Below are 20,965 nucleotides of genomic sequence, written 5' to 3'. Positions count from 1 at the left end.
AGAAGAAACCCTTTGTTATTCCAAGCTGCCCAGCTGGTTGTACTTTGTTGTAGTAGCCACAGGAAACCAATGCGGAGACTGGTCCAGCATCCTTGACAGGATGGGTGGGTTGCGGGGGGCTCTTCTGATCCCTGGTGATGTAGTCAGATGATGGCTTAGTGCCTGGATGGAGGGTCAGGGAAGACTGGGTGGTCCCAGGAGACAGCAGCCCCCGTCTGACAGGAAGGGATCCTGAACTCACAGGAGGCAGGGGCTAAGGGGCATCCATTGGCCATGTGCACAGGCCCCCTGCTCCCACAGGTGGCTTCTCTGGCCATCTGCTATGACAAAAACCTGCCTCCCAGCACCAGACACAGCAGGTGGAATCTGCAGACTTTGGCTGCATCTCTCTGCCTCTCCCACTCCTAGCCTGCACCACTCTCTTACCTACTAGGAGCCTGTCCCTGGGCCCTGAATTGCAGCTGCCCAGGTGTCCTAAGAGTAACTTTTTGTCTGTCCTGAGTGAGCATGATCTCTGCCCTGAGTGCTTGCCCGGCCTTCCTAACTACCCCTGGGGCTGATGGTGAATAGGAATAGGACACCTTGGGGAAGGGGGAGTGGGGTGGGCTGAGAGCTTAATGTGACCCAGGCAGAATTCTGCAGAACCGCATGGCAATAGCACATGGGAAAGAGGTTAGTGAGGTTGAACGTCCTCAGAGCTTGGACGTGGCCCACTGAGGCTAATAAGAGGGTGTTCAGGGAAGTCAATAGAGGCAGCCTTGAGGTGTGAGTGGCACAGAATCTGCGCCGAGACGGGGTGGCTCCACCAACCTGAACCACGAGCCAATCTCACCCCCAGTGACAGCGCCAGAGGACGCAGCCCCTAGCCCCCTCTCCTATTCTGCACCGTACACCCAAAGGAGAGGCAGCGCATGACATACAGCAGGGCACAAGGAGTGCCCTCTGAGTGCGGGCTAAACTCCCTTCCACGCCTCTCCTTCCGGTGGTGCGTTCCCTCCTGGGCCTCAGCCTCCACGCCCAGATGGGGGACGCGGGACGCAGAACTAGACCAGGCAGGCCCGCCCGGAACTGAAGGACCGACGTGCGGCGGCCAGCCCGGACCCGGAACGTGCGGACCGGAAGTGCACGATCGGGCCTCCACCGGGGGTCCCGCGAACGCGAGTGGGAAAGGAGCAGGGGGTGGCGACCGCACCGAGGGCCCGAAGGTCCCCGCCCCGCAGGCTGCGCGGAGCCTTCCCCCCTACTCTTCAGAGCCGCCGCACTGAGAAGTAAGTGCCGCTGCAAGGGCGGGCTGTAGCCGCCGCGGAGGCTGCTGGGAAGTGTAGTCCCGCCCGCCGGGGACTCCGGTTCTCATGGCAACCGAGGCGGGCGCGGCGCAAACCTGCGTCGTCGTCAAGGAGATGGCGTCCCGGCGGGGCAGTGACTGCGAGATCCGGACTGGTAAATGGGTGGAATGGTCTAGGTGGGGAACACCCGGGCAGCTCTGAAACGTCCTGGTGAGCCGGCCGCGCGCCAGGTCCACGGCGGATTCTAGTATGTGCAGCCGCCCTCGAGAACCGCGCCCCCCGCCCGCCCCAAAGCCTTGTTGCTCTCTTGGGTGGGGGTGAGTTGGCCAGGCCTCCCACCCACCACGGCACCCTTACTGGTGCCCACCTCTCGCGTGGCTGCCGCACCTCAGCCACACAGACACATCCAGTGTTTACCCGATGTGGCCCCCGTATGGCACCCAGCAGCCGGCATGTGACGGCCCCAACGGCCTCCTCCCACTGCGTGTCCCCTTCTCCATCTATGGGTGTCTAGACGTTTAACTCCCTGACGCTGTGCGGTCTGCCTCCCCGCCCATAGACAGCGTCGTGGCTGGATTTGGAACCGTTGGTGGGGCTTACTACACTTAGGTTGGAGCAGTGGCTGAAGGGCACTCCGAGGGCCGCTTGCTGGCTTGCCTACCCTTGTGGTACACAAAGGCCTTGCCACAGTTGCCACAGAGGAAGGAGTGCAACCTGTGTGGGTGCGCCGGCGCGTGGGCAGGCCCCACCACAGGCTGAAGGCCATGCTGCACTACCTGGGGCTTCTCAGTGCTGGGTCACCGGGTGCTCAGGGCTTACCAAAACAGACCTCTCATGCCTATAGGTGCACTGCTGCCAGAGGAGCTTCAGGTCTTGCAGAAGGAGCCCCTGCTCTTGCAAAGGACACAGTCCCTGGAGTGAATTATCTGGTACTGCCGCAGGTCCGGCCTGCCAAAGGCCTTATGCTGGGAACAGCACAAAAAGCACCTGACTGCATTCATGGTCACACGCGGGGGCTTTGGAGGAAGTGGGGTTCCCACTTGAGGAACACAACTCCCTTGAAATATCAGGTCTCTGGACTGGGCTCATGCCAAGGCCACAGCTCGGGAGACCTGTGCTCTGGGGGAAGTCATCCTGCCACCTGCCACCTGCCACCCCTCCACGCATGTCCCCCTCCTGGGGGAGGAAGGGTCTCCCAGCTCTGTCCTCTGTGAGGTCCCACTGCAGCTCACTGGGAATCAGCCTGCTCAGTGTACTGGGCCAGCCTCCAACTCAAAGTCCTGTTTGCAGAATCTGGAAGAGCTGAGAAATGGAGAGGCAGGCCCTTACCAAGCAAGAGGGGAAAAGGTGCCAGGAGCCATGAAAGCAAACTGCGGAGGCTCAGGCATCTGGGATGGCGTAGCCAAATTTTATAGCTTGAAAGCTATTAAAGGGGTGTAGACACAGAGAAAAGAATTTCATCCGTAGCTGAAAGCCACCAGTTCAGTGGGTGAGGTGGTCAGAGATAACCCTCTGTCTCTCCAGGCTGGGTTCCTCCCCTTGCCTCCCCTTCCCTGACCTCTCTCAGCTGTCTGACTCCTGGCTCCTACCTTCCCCTGCCTCCCTCTGCCTTCCCCTCACCATACCCTTCACCAGTCACCCTGCACCTACTTCCATAATGAGTGCCTGACAGGCCACACCCACTTTTGGCCATTTGGTGGCTGCCAGCCCTGTGATGGGAACTGCTACTGAGCAGGGTTTAAAGCACAGTGTATGTGTATGGTAGACCCCAAGGAGGTCCATGTCCTAATCCCCAGGGCCTGTAAATGTGCCACCTTATATGCCAAAAGGGACTCTGCAGATGTGATTAAAAATTATGCGACAGAGAGAGTACCCTGGAATACCCAAGTGGGCCCTAAATGTGATCACGATGGTCCTTATAAGGGGGAGGCTGGAGAGCCAGTTAGGGAGGAGACGCGATGACAGTGTTGGGTCAGGAATGTGGCCACAGGAATGAGGAATTCCAGCAGCATCTGGAAGCTGGAAAAGGGAAGGAACATTCTCCCCCGGAGCCTCCAGGAGGAACACAGTCCTGTCGAAGACACTTTGATTTTAGCCCCTAAGACTCATTTCGGACTTCTGATATCTGGAACCATGAGGTAGTAAAAGTGTACTGAGTCTGTGGTAATTTGCTACAGCAGGGAGCAGGGAAGCAACAGTCTCTGTGAGGTGCTGAGAGGACTTTGACGTTTCACCTCCAGCCCCTCTCCCTTCTGTCCGAGTGAGGGCAGGCCTCAAGCCCGGAGCCTCTGCCTTCAACCTCATCAAGCACAGTGTAACCAAAGTAGTCCTCCCAGGCGTTTACGCCTAGAGTTTCCTTCTTTTTCTGGCTGGTTTTACGTTTTGGTTGCTGCAATCAAGTTTCCTTATGAGTAAATGGATCTGAGCAAAAACAAGTGAGTTGATGTAAATCATAAATCAGCAGGTCTCAAGCATGGAGAGTTTTGCCCCCCTGGAGGATACCTTACAACTGTGGGGTGAGGATGCTGTGACGTCCAGCAGGTGGAGGCCAGGGATGCCGCTGAACATCCTCCAAGGCACAGGACATCTCCCCACACACACAACCCTGGGACAAAATATCAGTGGTGCTGAGGTGAGAAACCCTGGTATACAGAAAGCTGTGATGCACAGGTACTCGTGAGATTAAAGTGTCGTCTGGGCAAAGTGGAACTGGGCTTGGAGCTAAGTGAAAAAGTCCAGATGTGAAAAAGTCCAGACGTGAAAAGGCCACATATTCTATGATTCTGTTTTTATAAAATGCCTATAACAGGCAGATCCACATAGAAAGTAGGCTGGTGGTGGCCAGGGGACAGAGGGGGCAGAGGGGGACAGGAGTGGCTGCTGTTGGGGACAGGGTTCCTTTCTGGGGTGATGAACATGTTCTGGAATTAAGACAGTGGTAACGGTTGCATGACCTTGTGACTATACTAAAACACCAAATTGTACACTTTGAAATAGTTTTATGGTATATGACTAATGTCTCAATAAAAAAATTACAGTAACTAGAGTGGGCAGTGAAGGCCTCATGGAGAAGGTGGGATTCAAGGCAAGACCTGGGAGGGGAGGGGAGTGAGTCATGAGGCTCTCTGGGGAAGAGCATGTCCAGTGAGGAAACAGCAGATGCAAAGGCCCTGAGGAGGCACGTGTGGCCAGGGTAGAGCCAAGGGTAGAAGAGAGTGCTGGGTGACAGGGGCCTGGCAGGCCACCGTGTAGACAGTCTTCCGGTGACTGACACAGGGAGGGTCGTGAGCAGGGGAGGAAGGAAAGCTGACTCGAGTTTGCACAGGCTCCCTCTGGTTGCCACATGGGGATAGCTGTTTTCCTCTGTGGGGCCTGCCCAGAATTTAAATTTCTGCAGGGTTGAGGAGTGTCTGCAGACCCAGGCCTCTGCCTGACTTCCAGACACAAGGAGCCTCACAGGGCTTGACCCCTGCCCCAGGTCAGAGCCCCTTTCCCCTGCTTCCCTGGAAACCCGGGAAGTGGCTGTGACCCCTGAGCCACCCAAACTGGGTTGGGGGCTAGTCATTTGGCAAGGTCTGCTGTCTGTCCCTCGTCCTCATCCTAATAACACTCATGCCAGGGCCTCTGGCCTTTCCCGCCCCATTCAGCCTCTGTGTAGACCCGAGTGATCTAGACTCCACACTGAAGTTGCCAAGTGGAAACAAAGGATGCACAGGGAGATTTTCTGGCGTTCAGCTCACCGTGGCTGCCTCGGGGTGGGCCATCTCTATACCTCTGTGATCGAACCTCTCCTATATTTTCTCCAGTAAGCAGACATTACCTTTGGGAAAAAGAAAAGATATAAAATTGAAAGGCATCACAGTTTTGCCATTAAAACATTTCAGTGACCCACTTTTCCTCATCCCTGGGCTGAGTAATCTATTGTTGAGTAACAGATCACTCAATACAGAGATCCTCTGCTTTTCAAAAGTTGACTTTATGCCACTGTGTTCTTATGAAAGGCCTACGTTAGTACCTGTTTTCACTAACTGAAAGAAGTCTGAAGATTTTCACTTTTATGAAAAAGGGTAGAAAACTAAAATACAGTTCTTTGTTTTGCAGCAAGCTGAGCCTTACAGAGGAAGATCACACTTGGATAAGCTGGAGTGGCCCCCCAAGCTCCTTCCCCAGAACTACGCTCACCATCTCAGCATCAAGCTGCCATAGCTCTGAACTGTGTCTGTGAGTCTCTGTGCTTTATTTCTGTTTTTTGTGCATCTGTTAGCAAGATGTGTCCTAAGGTAATTGCTTCTCTGTTGTACACACCATTTTGGCCTAGGAAAGTTTTCATAAAAATGCTACATTTTCCAAGGGCAGGGGCAGGGGGAGGCAGTGTGTGTGTTGGGGAAGTATATCATTTTATTATGCGGTGTGTGGAGATCAGGATTTGGGCAAAGCTCCCTACTAACCAGAGCCTGAGAGAAAGTAGCTCCAATGGCTAGAGATTGCTGGGGCAGCATCTGGAGCCAGCACACAGATCTCCGTAAATATCTGCTGGGTGGGTAGTCCATTTTCTAAATTAGCTGAAAGCAGCAACAATTTTCAGAGTGCCAGCTAGCCACCATCTGGCCCTGTGCTGAGAGTGTTACACAGACTGATTAACTTAGTCCTCATGTCAAGTCTAGAAAGGTGGCAGTGCCACCCCCCCTTTTTACAGATAGGGAAATGGGGGTTCAGAGAGAGGAAGCCAGGCGTAGACCAAATTTTTAGCTGTCAGGTCTCCAGGAATCTCCCAACTTTAGTGCCCAGAGTCACTGCAGGCCTTTAAACGCAGCTCACACCTCGGGGGCCACATGGTAAAGGATGGGCGTTCACACCCCTGCATGAGGTGGTTGCCTGTGTTGTCCCCACTTTCCAGATGAGGAAACTGAGGCCCAACAGGAAAGCCATGCATCCCGAGTGAACCTGTGCAGCCAGACTCGCAGCCACGACTAGGTCCAGGACCCCACCTATCCAACCCTTCACCTCAGCCCTGCGGCCGCGGGAGCACAGCGACCCCCGCTCCCTCCCCAGAAGGGAGGCCTTCCACCCTAGGGGGCGCCCGGGCGCTCGCGCTTCCCTCCGGGAAAATGAGTGGCCCTTTGGGAGCACATACAGCCCTCCGAGCGGCCTCGGACCCGAAGCTCCGACATGGCCGGACTCCCAGGCCAGTTACCCATCCAGGCCGCGGCCCTGCCCGGACCTAAAGTTCCGAGAGTCCGGCGCTCGTCCCTCGGGGATTCCCGGAATGGGTTGCTCTGGCGCCCCGAGGACGGCCATCTCCTCAGTTCTCCAGGCCGGCGCGGTGTCAGGGTCCCTTTCCCCAGAAGTGACCAGAGGAGGCCGGGATGGAGAGGCTGGAGAAAATGACGGCCCGCCCCGGACTCGGCGCGCCCAGTCGTTTATCGGCGGAGAACCGGGCGGGAGAGCAACCTGCGATCTTGTCGGGGCTTGACTGGCCTTCATGGTTACCATGACGACCACCAAGCCTCCACTGGCCCCCACGGGGTGTGGGTGGGGGTTCCAGCTTCCGGGTGATGCTGCAGCCTTCCTGTGATTCGCTATCGCTTTGAAGACGCCCTACCTGCCAATCACTTGAGTGCTGGTGATTGGCCCTTCCCGGGGAGGGCGGGATTTCCGGTCCGGGTCCGCGGGGTCAGCCGGTTCCACGCGCACGACTGAGGTATGCCGGAGCGCCGTGTGCTTAGACCACCCTCCAAACCCCAATGGCCGGGTTCTCCCACTCCGTGTCCTGAGCTTTCTAAGTTCCTGTCTCTAGTTCCGCCCGATCCAGTTGCCTGGGCCTTCCCCAGTTCCTGCTTCCGGGTCCACCCAAATCCAGTTCCCTGTTTCTCCTCCAGTTAAGGCCTTGAAGTCCCACTCCTCGAGTCCAGGTCCCCATTTCTCTCCCAATTTGTGCCTCGCACCTCCAAATCGCAGCTACCACGAATCCATATATGTGAGACTTCGGAATTCATATATCTGGTCCCAAAATTTGAGATCCCGTAACCACTCATTCCGAATATTTGGATGGCCAAAATATGTTTCAGGATTTATCCTTAACCCAAGCCTCTGAGGCCCCCTATTAAGACCCTGCGCTAAGGTCAGCTCGACCTCCCCTCTGTTCTTTACCCCAAGTGCTGCAAATCTGCATCGGATCCAGCATTGCCACCCCAGCCCTGCACGGTCTGCCCTGTTGCCCTGTTGCTCTGTTGCCCTGTTGCCCCAGCCCTGCCCGCCCCCAATTCCAGAGAGCCACCCTGAACACGTGGTTCTGATTTATCGCTAAGCAAATTGGAAGGGGCTCAGGCTAGCTCACCAGTAGGTGAGCTGGCCCAGGCACCTCCTTGTTTTGAGGTCTACAACTCCCTCTCCTGTAACAAGCAAAAAGGCCACCTGCCCCTGTGAACCCAGCTTTAGACTGACAGTCAGTGGCCAGGGCAGTGACCTGGCCAGGGCAGTGACCAGCCCAGGACAGTGGGAAAGATAACCTTGATGTCTGCCTAGGAGCTGTAGGTAGGGGAGAAAAAAAGTCATGCAGTAGTTAGAGGAACAGTAAATATTGCTCTTGGTCCACATTCACTTGTTCCTTTATTCGAGCAGTCTTAGAACCCAGGATCCCACCCTCCTTGGTAATTACATGGTTAAGGTTAGCTCAGCAGCCCTTTCTTTAAAAAGGAAGGAGCCGAAGGGGCAGGGAGACCCCTCTCTGGACCATACCAGAGCCAGTGGAAAGACATAGAGTTGACTGAACTCATTTGTTCATTTGGCAAATATTTATTGGGCACTTGATATGTGCAGGAATCCCAGGAACTCGCCGGAGACATGATGCAGAGAGGGAGGGGAGGCCAACCAAGGCAGGAGAAGTCAGGCTCTGGAAATAACCACCTTAGAATCTCAGCTCTGCCCTCTTCTGCTGTGTGACCCTGGGCAAGTGACTGCACCTCTCTGGGCCTCCATAACTACCTCATCAAATTGTTCTGAAGAGCAGTGATCTGATTCCTAGACTCCAAATGCTTCCCTGGGGTTAGGAAGGGGTTTCCCTAGGCTGACTTCAATTAAGAGGTGGCCAGGAAGAGGGGTAGACCCAGGTAAGGAGGTCTGAACAGGAGACAGCAGAACTCAATGTTTGGTTTCTGGTCCCAGCTGCTCAGTGTCTGCCTGAAGCCCAGAGTGGGAGCAGGAAGTTTGTGAGGAACTAGGGAGAACTGGCCCATCCATCCTTCCATCCATCCTTTATTCAACAGGTACTTGTGAGCAGATCCTGTGTGCCAGACTCAGTATGTGCAGGTGGGGACACAGGAGGGAACAAACCAGACAGACTCTGCCCTCATGGAGCATTTAAAAATCAGGGCAGAGGAGATGGCCAGGGCTGGTCCACCCAGGGCAGACATGATGCAGCAGGTATTGAGGGGACTCTCGACAGAGACTTTCCCCCGTCTGAAGAACACAGCACCAACATCCCTAGACTTAAGGGGTCAGTCTCTGGAATTTGTCCCTGTGTCCTAGGGACCTGGGGAGGCTGGACTCCTCAGGGTTGGCAAGTGGTGTGTGACCGTTAGCTATGCAAGGTAGCCACCCCCCCACAGCCTTTCCACCACCTGAGAGGCTTTACTGCAGGACCTCCCCCAACCCTCCAGTGCACAGTGGGTCACTCCTGTGAGGTCTGTGAAGATGTCCATTATCAAGGCCACAGGCTCCAAAGTGGCCTTGTCTGATTTAGTTCTCTTTTCCACACTAAAGGGAGAAACTGAGGTTTGGGGTGGAGGGGCCCTATCAGCTTTTGAGGGGAAAGAGGATTGGGGGGCCCCCTCTGGATCCTGCTGAGTGTGAGGGTACTTGGTGTACTACCAGCCTCCCTGTTTCCCCCCAGTCAGCACCTCCCCAGTGGCCTCCCCCAGGACCAGGGAGGGCCCCCAAGGATCAGAGAGGGTCTCTTCAGGACTAGGAAGGAGCCGACACAGCCCCTCCCCATGGCCACAGATCCCAGTGGGAGGCACAGGCTGCAGGGGTTGTGGGCCTTGGCCTCTGCATGCAGCTCCTGTGCCCCCACTAGAGCCTGAAGTGTAATCCCCTGCCCAGACCAGCTTCAGGGCCTATATCCCCCTGAGCAGTAGAATAAACTGTGACTGGTAACAGTCTAAGGGGGCCCACCGTTTGGGGTCTGAAACTCCTGGAATTGGGTTGGATGTAGGGGCAAGCCTTTATAGTTGGTCAGTAACCTTTATAATCAGTCAGTCAACAAACATCGCAACTGCCTAACATTTGCAATGAGTATGCCCTGAGGGTGGGCAAGTGAGGTTGCTGGGGACAAATGAAAGACCGCCTGGGTCACGTGGCTGGGCCCCTTCGGGTCTGAGAGGGGAGCCTTCGCACATGTAAGTTCAGATGCGCACCGGGAGGTGAGGAGAGCTTTGCCGCCTTGAAGACAGCTCTGCCAGATTACATTCCATGCCATCCTGCCGTCAGCATGAGTGTGCAGCCTCAGCGACAGTGGTCGCTGCCTCTGCGAAGCCTGCCAGGGAAGCGACCATATCCCAGCTTGGCTCCAGGGTCTACGCTAGGGGTGTGAAAAGCTGGCCCGTGCTCTTCATGCTGACCGCCAGGGACACTCAGTGTGGCTGCAGAGTGGGCAGGACACCCACCACCGTGCCGACCAGTGCACTCCTCCAGTGACCTCGGGAGCTAAGGCCCCAGTTAGATTAAAAAGGGCGGAGGTTGTCCCCCAAGCTCCTCTTTCAGGGCACTTCTCCGACCCCCGCCGGCAAGAGATAACTGGACAGGAAACGCGGGGTCACAGAGAGACACTGGGGCGGGAGGGGGGGTTCCCTCTCGTAGGCTCCGGCCCGAGCAGCCCAAGCGCGCGACTGTGGGGTAGGGGGACCCATGAGTGGTGCCCGCCCACACACACGCGCGGGGCCCGTAACAGTGAAGAGCCGTGGTGAGACCAGGACACCGCTCAGCCGCCCGGGCCTGCAGCACTTTCGTGCCCGCGCAGGAGCGAGTGCGAGCCAGACTTCTGCCCTCATTAGACATGGCGGCGGTGGCCTCATAGAGACCTCTGCGCCTGTGCTAGGGAGCCTTCTCAACGGGCAAGCACTGGAAGCCGGACATCCGCCAGGTATGCATTTGGGCTCGCTCCTAAAAGTACGCATGCCTCGAGACTTTACGCGTTCCTTCCGGCCCAGAGGGCGCCTTTACATTCTCGCTTTGGATTGGTCCGTGAATATGCTGTCCCCTTCTGCGCACGCGTCTCCTCCGCTGACCCGGAAGTTATCGCCTTCCTTAAAAGCGTCGGCCCGCTGAGCGCGGCCTTTTCCTGTGTGTGTCAGACCCGCGCGTGGTCTGCGCCGAGCGACTGGGAGTCCTCGCCTACTCCTTCAGGTGAGGCTGTCGCCGAGTCAGAGGTCCGACGGCCAGTCCGGGACCTTCCGAGATCTCTCGGGAGCCGTGGGCTGGCCCGGAGGCCGGAGGCTTCCCTTTTGCGAAGGACGCAGGTGGAGGCGTGGGGAAGTTACTCTTGGCCTCGTTGCTGGTGTCCCGCCGCCGCCGCCATAGCCCTGCCTTGCAGCGGACACGGAAATATTGGCTTAGTCTCTGCATTTGTGTTTTGTTTACATAAGAAGTTTCCGTTATCTTCAGATGCACAATGCACGCTTTGATCTGGAAATGTTTTCTCCTGAATAGCAGCCCCAAGTGCCTCCTCTGGGTCGGACAACAATCTCAATGTTTGCGACGATAAAGCGCAGAATTCTTGCCGTGATCCTTTTTTCATTTTGCTGATGAGAAAATTGAGTCCAAAGCGGTTTTTAGGCTTACCTAGGGTCTCAGAGCTCATGAGGAATACGGTTGGGATTTGAATTCGAACAGATGCAACGTCAGGGCATCGGACATCACCTGCCCATCTCTGGGTTGCTCGGCAACTGTCGACCGGGTGCCTGCCCCCTATTGGCCCCAGGGTTCTTGGGTGAGAGATAGATGTTTCTTGTTGACGAATGGTTTTTCTAAGGCTCATCAAGGTGGACCCAGACGTTCACAGTCTTCCTTGATTCCTGCTAACTTCTCAGTTCTCAGGATATAGGCTAGCCTCAGAGTCAGTGGTCGGTGTGCTTAGACCTTACCAATTTCTGTTTCTAGGATGACGGAGTGGGAGACAGCTGCACCTGCAGTAGCAGAGACCCCGGACATAAAGCTTTTTGGGAAGTGGAGCACCGATGATGTGCAGATCAACGACATTTCCTTGCAGGTGAGGGGATGTAGTGATTGTGTTCCCCAGCTGGAGGTGGGGTCACTTGAAACTGTCCCACTAAGTCAACAGTTGAAAGTGGGACGGGTAAAGGAGGGATCCCTGGCCCACTGCGCCCACTATGTCCATTTTTTCCTTCTGTCCTGTTAGAGGTTCCTAGTTTTTGTCAGGATACAGTTTCTTCCTTGGGGAGTAGTATCACATTCCCCAGGTTTTTGTTTTCCTGTAGTCAAATACAGGTAACATAAAATCCACCATTGTAACCCTTTTAAAGTGTAAGGACCCAACGTTATTTTGCATGTGGAAACCTAGTTATCTCAGCGCCTTTTGTTTTTGTTTTTTTGGAGTTTTATGCATCTTAAATTTAATAAATTTAGGCGATAAAATGTACCTTGAAGTCTCCCTTATACATTATATGTATGTATTTTGGCACATTTGTTAAAAAGAGTATTTCTCCCACTGAAGGATCTCAGCATCTTTGGTTAAAATCACTTAAGCATAGATGTAAGGGTTTATTTCTGGATTCTGAACTCTTTATTTCATTGGTCTCTGTGTCTGTCCTTCTGACAGTGCCACGTCGCCTTGATTATTGTCACTTTGTAATAGGGTTTGAAATTGGGAAATGGGAGTTCTCCCACTTTATGTTGCCCCCACACTATTTTACTCTTGATCCCTTTAGGACTTTGTGGCCTTTTCATAAGAAGAGATTGTGACTGTATTGATATAATAAGTTCAGGATGGATCATGTACATTTTCCCTTTCTCGTTTTAAAAGGAATTAAAACTTTTTGTTGCCTCTAACTGTATCATGGAATGTACGCACTAAGCCTAAAGGAGAATTCAGACCTGTTTTTCACTCTGAATGTCTTGAAGAGCTGTTCTCCTTCATGGGTTTGTTGATGGAGGAGTTAGCAAACAAAAAAGGACCAGATAGTAAATGTTTTCTTCTTTGTGGGTCCCCTGTGGTCTCTGTCACATGTGTGTTTCCTTGTGTGTTTTTTGGGTTTTTTGTTTGTTTGTTTTCTTAATGATGTAAAAGCTATTTTTCCCTTTTCCCCTGGTGTTCTCCTAGGGGCTGGGAAGTCAGCGTGGTACCAGATCTCACTTGTGAAAGCTGTGCAGGGCTCCACACCGTGGGGCCAGACGGCCTAACCAAACCCTTGCTGAGGCGTTCGGTGTTTGCACTTTTTCTTGCACAGCATGAAGCCTTGCATGAGCACCTGTCTCTTTCCCTGTTTGTGCAGGTGGTTCTCTCTGGGTTAGACACCTGACTGGTGCCGGTCTCAGAAAATCCTCTGTGTTCTTTTCTTGTTAATCCTTGTATTTGTAGAAACTCATTGTATATGTTCCCATATGCACCTTATAGAATGACTGAGTACGTTTTATGGTGGAAATGTTGAAAGGCTTCTTAACTTACATGTGGTTCCTCTGACCTGGGATTTTATGATTTTCCAGACTTTATCTTGGGAAACATATGTATACATAGACAAGATTGTTGAATGATTCTTTTCAAACAGTGGCTTCCTGAGGTGATTTGTTTCCCCCTCAGGGGACTGTCTGGATGCATTTTTTTGGGCCTCAGTACTGAGGAGCGCTCCGGGCACCGTGGGTGCTGCTTAGTATCCCACAGTGCACATGCCAGCTTTCCAGAACCTAATGCAAAACGTTCGTAGTGCATTTTGAGGTGGGATCATGGGCTGTAATCTTAGTTCTTCACTTTTCTTCCTCTGATTATAGATGTGCTCTTTTTACTGACTTTGTGAGTCTCTTGTGCTAGTCTCATTCGTTGTGGCCAAGTCTTACTCCTTGTGGCCGCCAGGGGCTCAAACCCAGGCCCCCGCAGGTGGGTGGGGCTACCTAAGGAGGATTGGGTCCATCCTGCTCCTGACCGCGGTCCCTCTGCCCCTCTTCCTGCTGCACCAGGACTACATTGCTGTGAAGGAGAAGTATGCCAAGTACCTGCCCCACAGTGCAGGGCGCTATGCAGCCAAGCGCTTCCGCAAAGCACAGTGCCCCATCGTGGAGCGCCTCACCAACTCCATGATGATGCACGGCCGCAACAACGGCAAGAAGCTCATGACCGTGCGCATCGTCAAGCACGCCTTCGAGATCATCCACCTGCTCACGGGCGAGGTAGGTCCCTGAGGCTGGGCGGTTCCAAGTGGCAAGGGTAGGAGCTGCGGAGAGGTATGGGCCAGGTGTCAGCTCATAGGCTCCCCCCACCCCTAGAACCCCCTGCAGGTCCTGGTGAACGCCATCATCAACAGTGGCCCCCGGGAGGACTCCACCCGCATCGGGCGAGCTGGAACAGTGAGGCGGCAGGCCGTGGACGTGTCACCACTGCGCCGTGTGAATCAGGTGGGCTTATGGCTTTCAGCGCAGCTGGCTGGCCAGGAACAGCGTCCAGGCACTGGCAGAATCCTGCCTGGGGCAGAGACTGGCAAGTGGTAATATTCATCTCTGTCTGAGTGTTTTACCTGAGTGTCATTTCCTCCAGGAAGCCTTCCTAGATTCCCACTCTGTGCAGGGCAGATACTACCTCTGGGCCCTCTCCTGGGCGGCATTTGGCTGAGGGGCCAGTTTCATTTGGGTACATGTTTGTACTCTGTTGTTTTGGGGTTTTTTTTTCCTTAGACCATTTGAGAATCCCTCTGCAGGATTTTTTCCTGTTTCCCCATTAACACTTCAGTGGGTGTCTCCTAGGAGCAAGGACGTTCTATCCCCAGTGTCATCCCCCAAGGCATTTAACAGCAGTTGAATATTTTACAAGTTCACACTGTTCCAGTTATGGAGCTGCCCTCAGCATAAACTGTCCATAGCTGTTTGTTTTTCTTAAAGGGTTCTAGGCCAGGAGCACACATTGCATTTCCCTGTCATAGCCAGTCTCGAGTCCCCTGTTATCAGGGACCCACTTTTGTGGCCTTCAGTCTGATCCTGGGTGTAGCAGCATGCCAGCTGGGCAGTGCTGTGGGCTCCCGCAGTGCCTTGCTTCGGTGGCCCAGCGATGGCAGCGTGGTAGCCAGTATTGGTTGGGGTCCTGGGTACTAAGGGCACCTCCTGCTTAGCTGACCCGTGTGCTCCCCAGGCCATCTGGCTGCTGTGCACAGGTGCCCGTGAGGCTGCCTTCCGGAACATCAAGACCATCGCCGAGTGCCTGGCAGATGAGCTCATCAACGCGGCGAAGGTGGGTGAGGATTCGGGGCAGGGGGTGGGGGTCTCAGGGGAGGGTCATCCAACATTGGCACTAACTACCCTTTATTGCAGGGTTCCTCCAACTCCTACGCTATCAAGAAGAAGGATGAGCTGGAACGCGTGGCCAAGTCTAACCGTTGATCGCCAAGCTGTAGCCCCAATAAACCTCTGTGCCCTTTGGGGTGGCATCACCCCCCTGTGCCACTGTCTGTCCTTGACGGATGAGGGAAGGGTGTCGAAGTGCAGGGCCAGGGGCAGGATGACTTGAGCTGCCAACATTCCTGGCATGTCTACTCTCCTGCAGGGACCTGGATTTACCAGGGAAGCACCACTGACTCAGAACCATGGCACCCCGGGGTGCAGGCCTGGCTGCCTGGACTGTTCCAGCAGGTGTTGGAAGTTGGAGGGGTGGGGTTGTCTCAGCAGAGGTGTCACTGGTTTGGGGAGGGGCTTGGTGAGTGCAGCCCACCACCCTAAGAAGCACTTTACCAGGCAGGCAGCAGCCACAGGAGGGGAAGCCAAGGCCCCTCTGGGCTAGAACAATTTCTTGCCCCTTGTCTGCAGCTGAACCAGTCCATTGTGGGGCCTGCCTGGCTTCAGCACCCCAGGGTTCAAGAAGTCCACCCTCCTCTCCCTGGACACTGCCTCCCCAGCCCCTTGCACCCACAGAGCTGCAGATTCCCACCCATGGCTCTGAGATAGATTTGTGAGGAGGTGTTGGGAGACTGGGAGTAGGGGTAAGGCTAAATCCTGAGGGGTCCAGACTCACTGATGGGTCAACCTGGGGCTCCACCTTTCCAACACCCCCGACATCCGCAAGGTCAGGGTTAGTGTTCACCATCCTGTCTGGACCAATCTGGAGGTGGGGTGGGCAGTCAGACAGGTCTGGCAGGAGCCTGGGATCTGGAGGGAGTGGCCCCAACACAGGCACCCTCCCACAGGGAGGGGCACTACATACCCAGCTGCTGGTAGGCCTGTGGTTGGGGTCAAAACTGGTGAGGAGCTCCAGCCAGAGGGAGGAGGTGTAACAGGTATGAAGGGCTGCTGGCCAGCTGGGGTCTCATGGGTGGGGACCCACTGATTCCTGGGTTTCTGGCCAGGCTGGTGGCCACCCATCCGAAAGCTTGGGTGCCCTGTCCCTCACTTGCCCTGCCCTTGAGTCTTCCGTGGTCTCCTCAGGGTCGGTCTGCCCAGTTCTGAGGGTCCCTAGATGCTCCTCCCTGTCGGGTTCTTCGTGGAGTCACTTGGGTCCAGTCAGCTCCCTCCTGTAGTGTCCCCCAGGTCTAGCTCAGAATCTGTGTGTCTGTCCCTGTGTCCAATTCTCTTAAGGGCTCCTCTGTTCTGTCAACCTGCCCACCTCCAGTCCTGCACACCCCCATCATCCTCCCAGCCTCCTGCCCCACCGGTCTCTGCTACCCCTTCTCCGGAAGCCCCTGCTCTGTTGAGTGATCCCTTCAGAGTCCAGCCCCTAACCTTCCCCAGGCCCCCTCTCCTCTCCTCTGACCTCTCCCCGCAGGTCAGGTCCGGATGCCCTGCCCTCGGCCGCCCTGGCTCCACCGCCCCCGGGCCCCCCAGGGCTCGGGCCCCAGCACCCCGGGCTCCTTGACCGCACCCTGCTCCCCCAGCAGAGGGGAGGACGAAGATCAGGGCGAGGAGGAGGAAGGGGACTGCAGCCCAGGCTCGGGGCTCATCTTGCCGCCGGCGTCCCCAGTGGAGTGCCTCATCTGCGTGTCACCCTTTGATAGCGTATTCAAGCTGCCCAAGCGCCTGGACTGCGGCCATGTCTTCTGCCTCGAGTGTCTGGCTCGCCTGTCTCTGGCCACAGCGGGCGGCGGCGACGCGGTGGCCTGCCCAGTGTGCCGCGCGCCCACGCGCCTGGCCCCGCGCCGCGGGCTGCCCTCCCTGCCCACGCAGCATGGCCTCCTGCCCCGCACCGCGCGTACCCCGCTGCCACGCCAGGGCTCCGTGCGCTTCGACCGCCGGCGTGGCCTGCTCTACCTGCGGCCGCCGCCCCCCGCGCCCGGGCCGCGCAAGGCCCGCCCGCCGCCGCCGCCGCCGCCGCTGCGCCTCGGCCGTCCACTGTCCCGCCGTCTGACGCTGGCCAACTCTGCCTGGGTCTTCCACGCGGCCGTGGCCCTGGCCGTGCTGGTGGCCGCGGGCCTTGTGGTCTCGGGCATCTACATCTTCTTCCTCATCCCGCGCGCCTCCACCTCCGGCCCAGCGCGGCCCCAGCTTGTGGCGCTCGCCCCCGCGCAAGGCTTCCCCTGGCTGCCGCCTCGGCCCACACCGGGGGCGCTCTGGACCCCTGCCTGGACACCGCGCCCCATGGACCCAGACCTAGACACCGCCCCGCCAGTGGCTGCAGAGGATGCGCTGGCGCCCGAGGGGCTTCCTGATGAGACACCAGACAGGCCCTTGGACCGCAGGTTGGGGGCGGAGGCTGATCCTCACTGGGCCCCGCGGGCACGGGGCGGGAGGAGGCTGTGGGGGCCACAGTAAACGCATCTGCGCTGCAGGCCCTGCCTCCAGGCCTGGGGACCTCGGCCCCATCCTGATGCTCTCCATGACAACTCCGCCATGATGCCCATGGAGGCTGGAGAGGACGCAGGGCAAGCACCCATTGCTACAGAGAGCTCTGGCAGCATAAGCGGGAGGGACCCTCTCAGGAGCACCCCTGACTCCAGTCCCTGTGGGCGTCCAGCTGGGGCTGCCCTGCCTTCCATGTTCCCAAAGGCCCGTTTGGAAGGCACCCACCCATAAACCTCGTCTCCAGGAGGGTACAGTTGGGAGTACCTTTGATCATCCTTTACTGTGGGAGTCCAGCAGCGAAGGCCCTGGCCAAATCCCTGCAGGGGCCCTAAGCGGGGCACCCATATCCCAGATCCTGAGAGTCCTACTGAGTGCACCCTCAGTCATCAGAGGCGCGGGAGAACGTTCACCCTTGGCTGGCACCAGGGCTGAAGGCTCTGATTTACCTATCCTCTGGGTTTCTGCAGGTGCTGGGGACTCCCGTCTTTGGATGGCAGATCACTCCCTGGCCACACCCATTGACCGGCCCATTGCAAGGCTAACTACCCCCCACCTTAGGGTGTGAAGTTTATTTTCTACTCTGCTGCCTGCAGGCTGGGCCTGGGTGGGATCCCGCCATCTCTGTGCTGCTCCCGGGTTGCTGCCTTGCACACCTGGCTGGGACTTGGGCTTGGAGTAGTGTGGTCAGGGCTGGGGAGGGATTGATAGGGCCTGAGCCTCAAAGACTGGCTCCCACCTGGGTCCTGATATCAAAATGCAATGGGAGCCTTGACTTCTTTTGGGGGCAGTGGCTTCTGGGATTCTTCTAATATGCTGTGGGGCAGCTGTGGTCACTGAGTCTCAAAGAGGCCAAGGTGGTCCTCTGGGTCAGTGTCATGTGATTTTGGGTGGGAGCTTGCTCCTGGACATCCCTGGCCTTCCTGAGGGACCCTGGCCCCTATCCCTGCCCACGAGAGGCCCCATCACCTCCATCTCCACTCAAATACTCAGGGCCAGTTCCTGCACCTACTTGAGGGCTCCATCAGCCTTTGTGGCAACCCTGTGGTATGCCTCAGCCCTTCCTCTGGACAGCAGCCTACAGGGAGGGCAGCTCTTGAATTCCTTCCTCCTCCCAGAAGCCTTCCTGAGTTAGTCACCGTTGGGTAGATGGCAGTCAACTTCTGAACAAACTGAACATGGGCCTTCTGCCTACCCCTTAAGCCCTGGGGCCCCCATTCTGCCTCACTTCACCTGGGTTTGGGATGCTGTGTGTAGCAGGTGGGCATCCGGCCTTTTTAGAGAGAAATGTGACATCTGTGGGGTTGAAAGCCCCTGTTTGATTTGTTTACATGTGTGTCCTCAGCACCTGGCATACAGTGGGTACCAAATAGTTTTCTGGGGAGTGACAGCACTGCAGGTAACCAGGAGGCAACCTGGGAATGCCTCCAGGTACCCTCGGTTCACTCGGCTCCCAGCCACCCTGACCTCAGCATGTCAGTGGGGCTCCTTTTGCTGAGATCTTCTGCTTCCAGGTGAGAAGCAGGAGGACAAACATCAGGGCTTCGAAGCAAGTGTCTGCCTGGACCATGCCTGGGGTCAATGACAGCTACAGGGGCCGGGATGAGCGTGCTGGGTCACTGGGCAGGTACAGCCCAGCCCCACAGGGAGGAGACCTGGTCAGGCAGGCAGGGTTGATTGGTGGTTTGTATTAGTTTTCCTTGACTGCTGCAACAAATTACCACCAGTTCGTTAGAGGAACACGTTAGGTACCTTACAGTACTTTAGGCCAGAAATCTTGAAATCAGTTTCACCAGGATAAAGTTGAGGTGTCCGCAGGGCTAGTTCCTTCTGGAGACTCTACGAAAGAATTTCCTTAGCTTTATCCTCTAGAGCTGCTTTCCTTGGCTTCCTACTGTCTCTTCAGAGGCAACAGTATAGCGTCTTCCAATCTCCTGACTTTCCTGACTCTCTCTTTCACTTATAAGGACACAGATTAAATTGAGTCCCCCTGGATAATCCAGGCTGGTCTCTGCAACTCAATATCCTGAATTTAATTACATCTGCAAAGTCCATTTTGCCATGTAAGTTCACAGATTTCAAGGATTAGGATCTGGATGTCTTTGGGAGCCATTATTCAACTTACCATAGGATCTCAGATATCTCCCTCCTCATCCCTTCCCTCCTCCACCCCAGGCTGGGAGAGTTTTTTTTTTTAGGGGCCAGTGTAGAACTGGCAGGGATGGGCCCAGCCAAGGGGTCAGAAAGGGGCCCTTGGCTGACAGTGCACAAAAGAGGAAGAGATGATGCTTTCTGCCTGAGGATGTTCAAGGAAGGCTGCCTGGAGGAAGAAGACCTCAGAGCTGTCTCTTAAAGGGTGCTCATGGGAAACGACAGCTGGCATTGAGGCAGGGTGATGGCGGCTGAGGGCAGTGGGCAGTCCTACCTGTCCTAATGTGCTTCCACCTCCCTCCTCGGGACTATGGGGAAGGGTTGCTTCTCCACCCTCCCACCTGGGAGCCTAGGGCCTCAGTCTCTCTTCCCGTAAAATGAGGTTGGTGACAGAGCCCAGGGGTCCTGTCTGAGTGTCCCTGTCTGCTGATTACTATCTCCATGTCTGCCTGCCCACTGCCCATGAACGAAGGGTCTGCCTGAAGCCACCCCGGGGCCAGGATCATGGGGTACTCCTCCCCACACTTGCCTACGAGCTTCTGTGGCCACCTGAAGCTGTGCCCTTCCGGCCCTCCCTCTGCCCACTCCAACCCTGCTGGACCCTCTCCCCACCACCTGCCTCAGGTTTGCTCCTCCTCCAAAGTCTCAATGTCTCTGAACACCCAGACACAAAGACTGGGTCAGGGTCAGCCTCAGTGCCTGACATGGTGCCTGGGAGGCTTTACCCGCCAGACTTTGGTTCTGTCTTCTGTAAAATGGGAGACAATAAACTACTTGCAGGAATAATTCGTTCATCCACAAGTATTTATTGAGCGCCTGCTGTGTACCGCTGGGGGCACATTGGGAACAAGGCGGGACTTCGTATGGCGGTTGATGTCAGAGGGCTGAGAAGAAGAGCTATCATTCTGACAATACTGCCACCCCCTCCACGCTGGTGGGGCCCCCAAATGTTTCACAGGCCGTCCCCCAGGTCTCCTCTCCTTACCCCCGAGGGGCACCAGGTGCCCCCACTTTACCAGGATCTAGCCATCCGCTCCTCACAAGGGTTCAGGGAGGCCTCTGCCCACACAACACCCGCCCCAGGCCATCTGGACATCCTGTTGTGTTCAGGCCGAGGGAACAAGGGCCACGAGGGGCCCTCGTTGGACCTTGGGAGCCGAAGTCCAGGTTACGGACGAGGAGACTGAGGCTTAGGGCTGGGCCGGCGTGGATTCCTCCTCTCAACGCCACTCCCTGGCGGGGCAGCCTCGGTTTTCCTTCCTTCCTGCCCCGCAGCCGCATCTCTCTCCTCTATTCTCCGACTCTTCCAGCCTCAGAATCTCCCGCTAGCTTAACCTCAGCGGCGTTCCGGGCGAAAGCTAGGACGTTGTCTGCAACGAGGCCCAATCAGAGGCCTCATTCCGGGCTGGGGGCGCGACTTCCGGGACCATAGCAACTTCGCCCGCCTTCTCTCCACAACTCTGTAGGGCTGCGCGCGCATCTTACCCCTCCCCAGAGCCTGGTGGGAGGAGCAGGGAAGGCGGGCCTGGACTGATAGCCAATAGGGA

At 56.2% G+C, this 20,965-nt stretch overlaps 2 protein-coding genes and 1 long non-coding RNA gene across 4 annotated transcripts; all 3 read left to right on the top strand.

The window, feature by feature from the left end:
* The first annotated feature begins 1,122 nt into the window (after positions 1-1,122).
* On the top strand, positions 1,123-5,504 carry LOC116279710 (uncharacterized). Its single transcript, XR_012075352.1, has 3 exons — positions 1,123-1,268; positions 3,748-3,918; positions 5,388-5,504. It is a non-coding gene; the product is annotated as an uncharacterized lncRNA (long non-coding RNA).
* A 1,462-nt stretch (positions 5,505-6,966) lies between these two features.
* On the top strand, positions 6,967-14,934 carry RPS5 (ribosomal protein S5). Of its 2 annotated transcripts, none has more exons than XM_072966467.1 (6): positions 6,967-6,987; positions 11,442-11,550; positions 13,473-13,682; positions 13,779-13,907; positions 14,635-14,733; positions 14,814-14,934. In XM_072966467.1, the coding sequence occupies exons 2-6, from the start codon at positions 11,443-11,445 to the stop codon at positions 14,880-14,882; spliced, it is 615 nt and encodes a 204-aa protein (XP_072822568.1). In that variant the 5' UTR covers positions 6,967-6,987; position 11,442; the 3' UTR covers positions 14,883-14,934. The 2 variants fall into 2 exon arrangements, with proteins under 2 accessions (XP_072822568.1, XP_006218737.1); XM_006218675.4 differs by lacking the exon at positions 6,967-6,987 and adding an exon at positions 10,555-10,688.
* A 149-nt stretch (positions 14,935-15,083) lies between these two features.
* On the top strand, positions 15,084-20,204 carry RNF225 (ring finger protein 225). The gene is made up of 2 exons (XM_031676101.2): positions 15,084-15,772; positions 16,258-20,204. Exon 2 carries the CDS (start codon positions 16,269-16,271, stop codon positions 17,238-17,240), a length of 972 nt encoding a protein of 323 aa, XP_031531961.1. The 5' UTR covers positions 15,084-15,772; positions 16,258-16,268; the 3' UTR covers positions 17,241-20,204.
* The last annotated feature ends 761 nt before the right edge of the window (positions 20,205-20,965 follow it).

Source organism: Vicugna pacos, chromosome 9, assembly GCF_048564905.1.
Source record: "Vicugna pacos chromosome 9, VicPac4, whole genome shotgun sequence".
Classification (NCBI taxonomy): domain Eukaryota; kingdom Metazoa; phylum Chordata; class Mammalia; order Artiodactyla; family Camelidae; genus Vicugna; species Vicugna pacos.
Note: the sequence above shows the minus strand (reverse complement) of the source record. Positions and strands in the feature narration are given on the sequence as shown.

Bases quoted from the DNA above. Each gene is read 5' to 3' on its own strand.
- RNF225 (XM_031676101.2), top strand. From the start codon at position 16,269: ATGCCCTGCCCTCGGCCGCCCTGGCTCCACCGCCCCCGGGCCCCCCAG.
- RPS5 (XM_072966467.1), top strand. From the start codon at position 11,443: ATGACGGAGTGGGAGACAGCTGCACCTGCAGTAGCAGAGACCCCGGAC. The intron at 13,683-13,778 runs GTAGGTCCCTGA...CCCCACCCCTAG, and splicing joins TCCACCTGCTCACGGGCGAG to AACCCCCTGCAGGTCCTGGT. The intron at 13,908-14,634 runs GTGGGCTTATGG...TGTGCTCCCCAG, and splicing joins CACTGCGCCGTGTGAATCAG to GCCATCTGGCTGCTGTGCAC.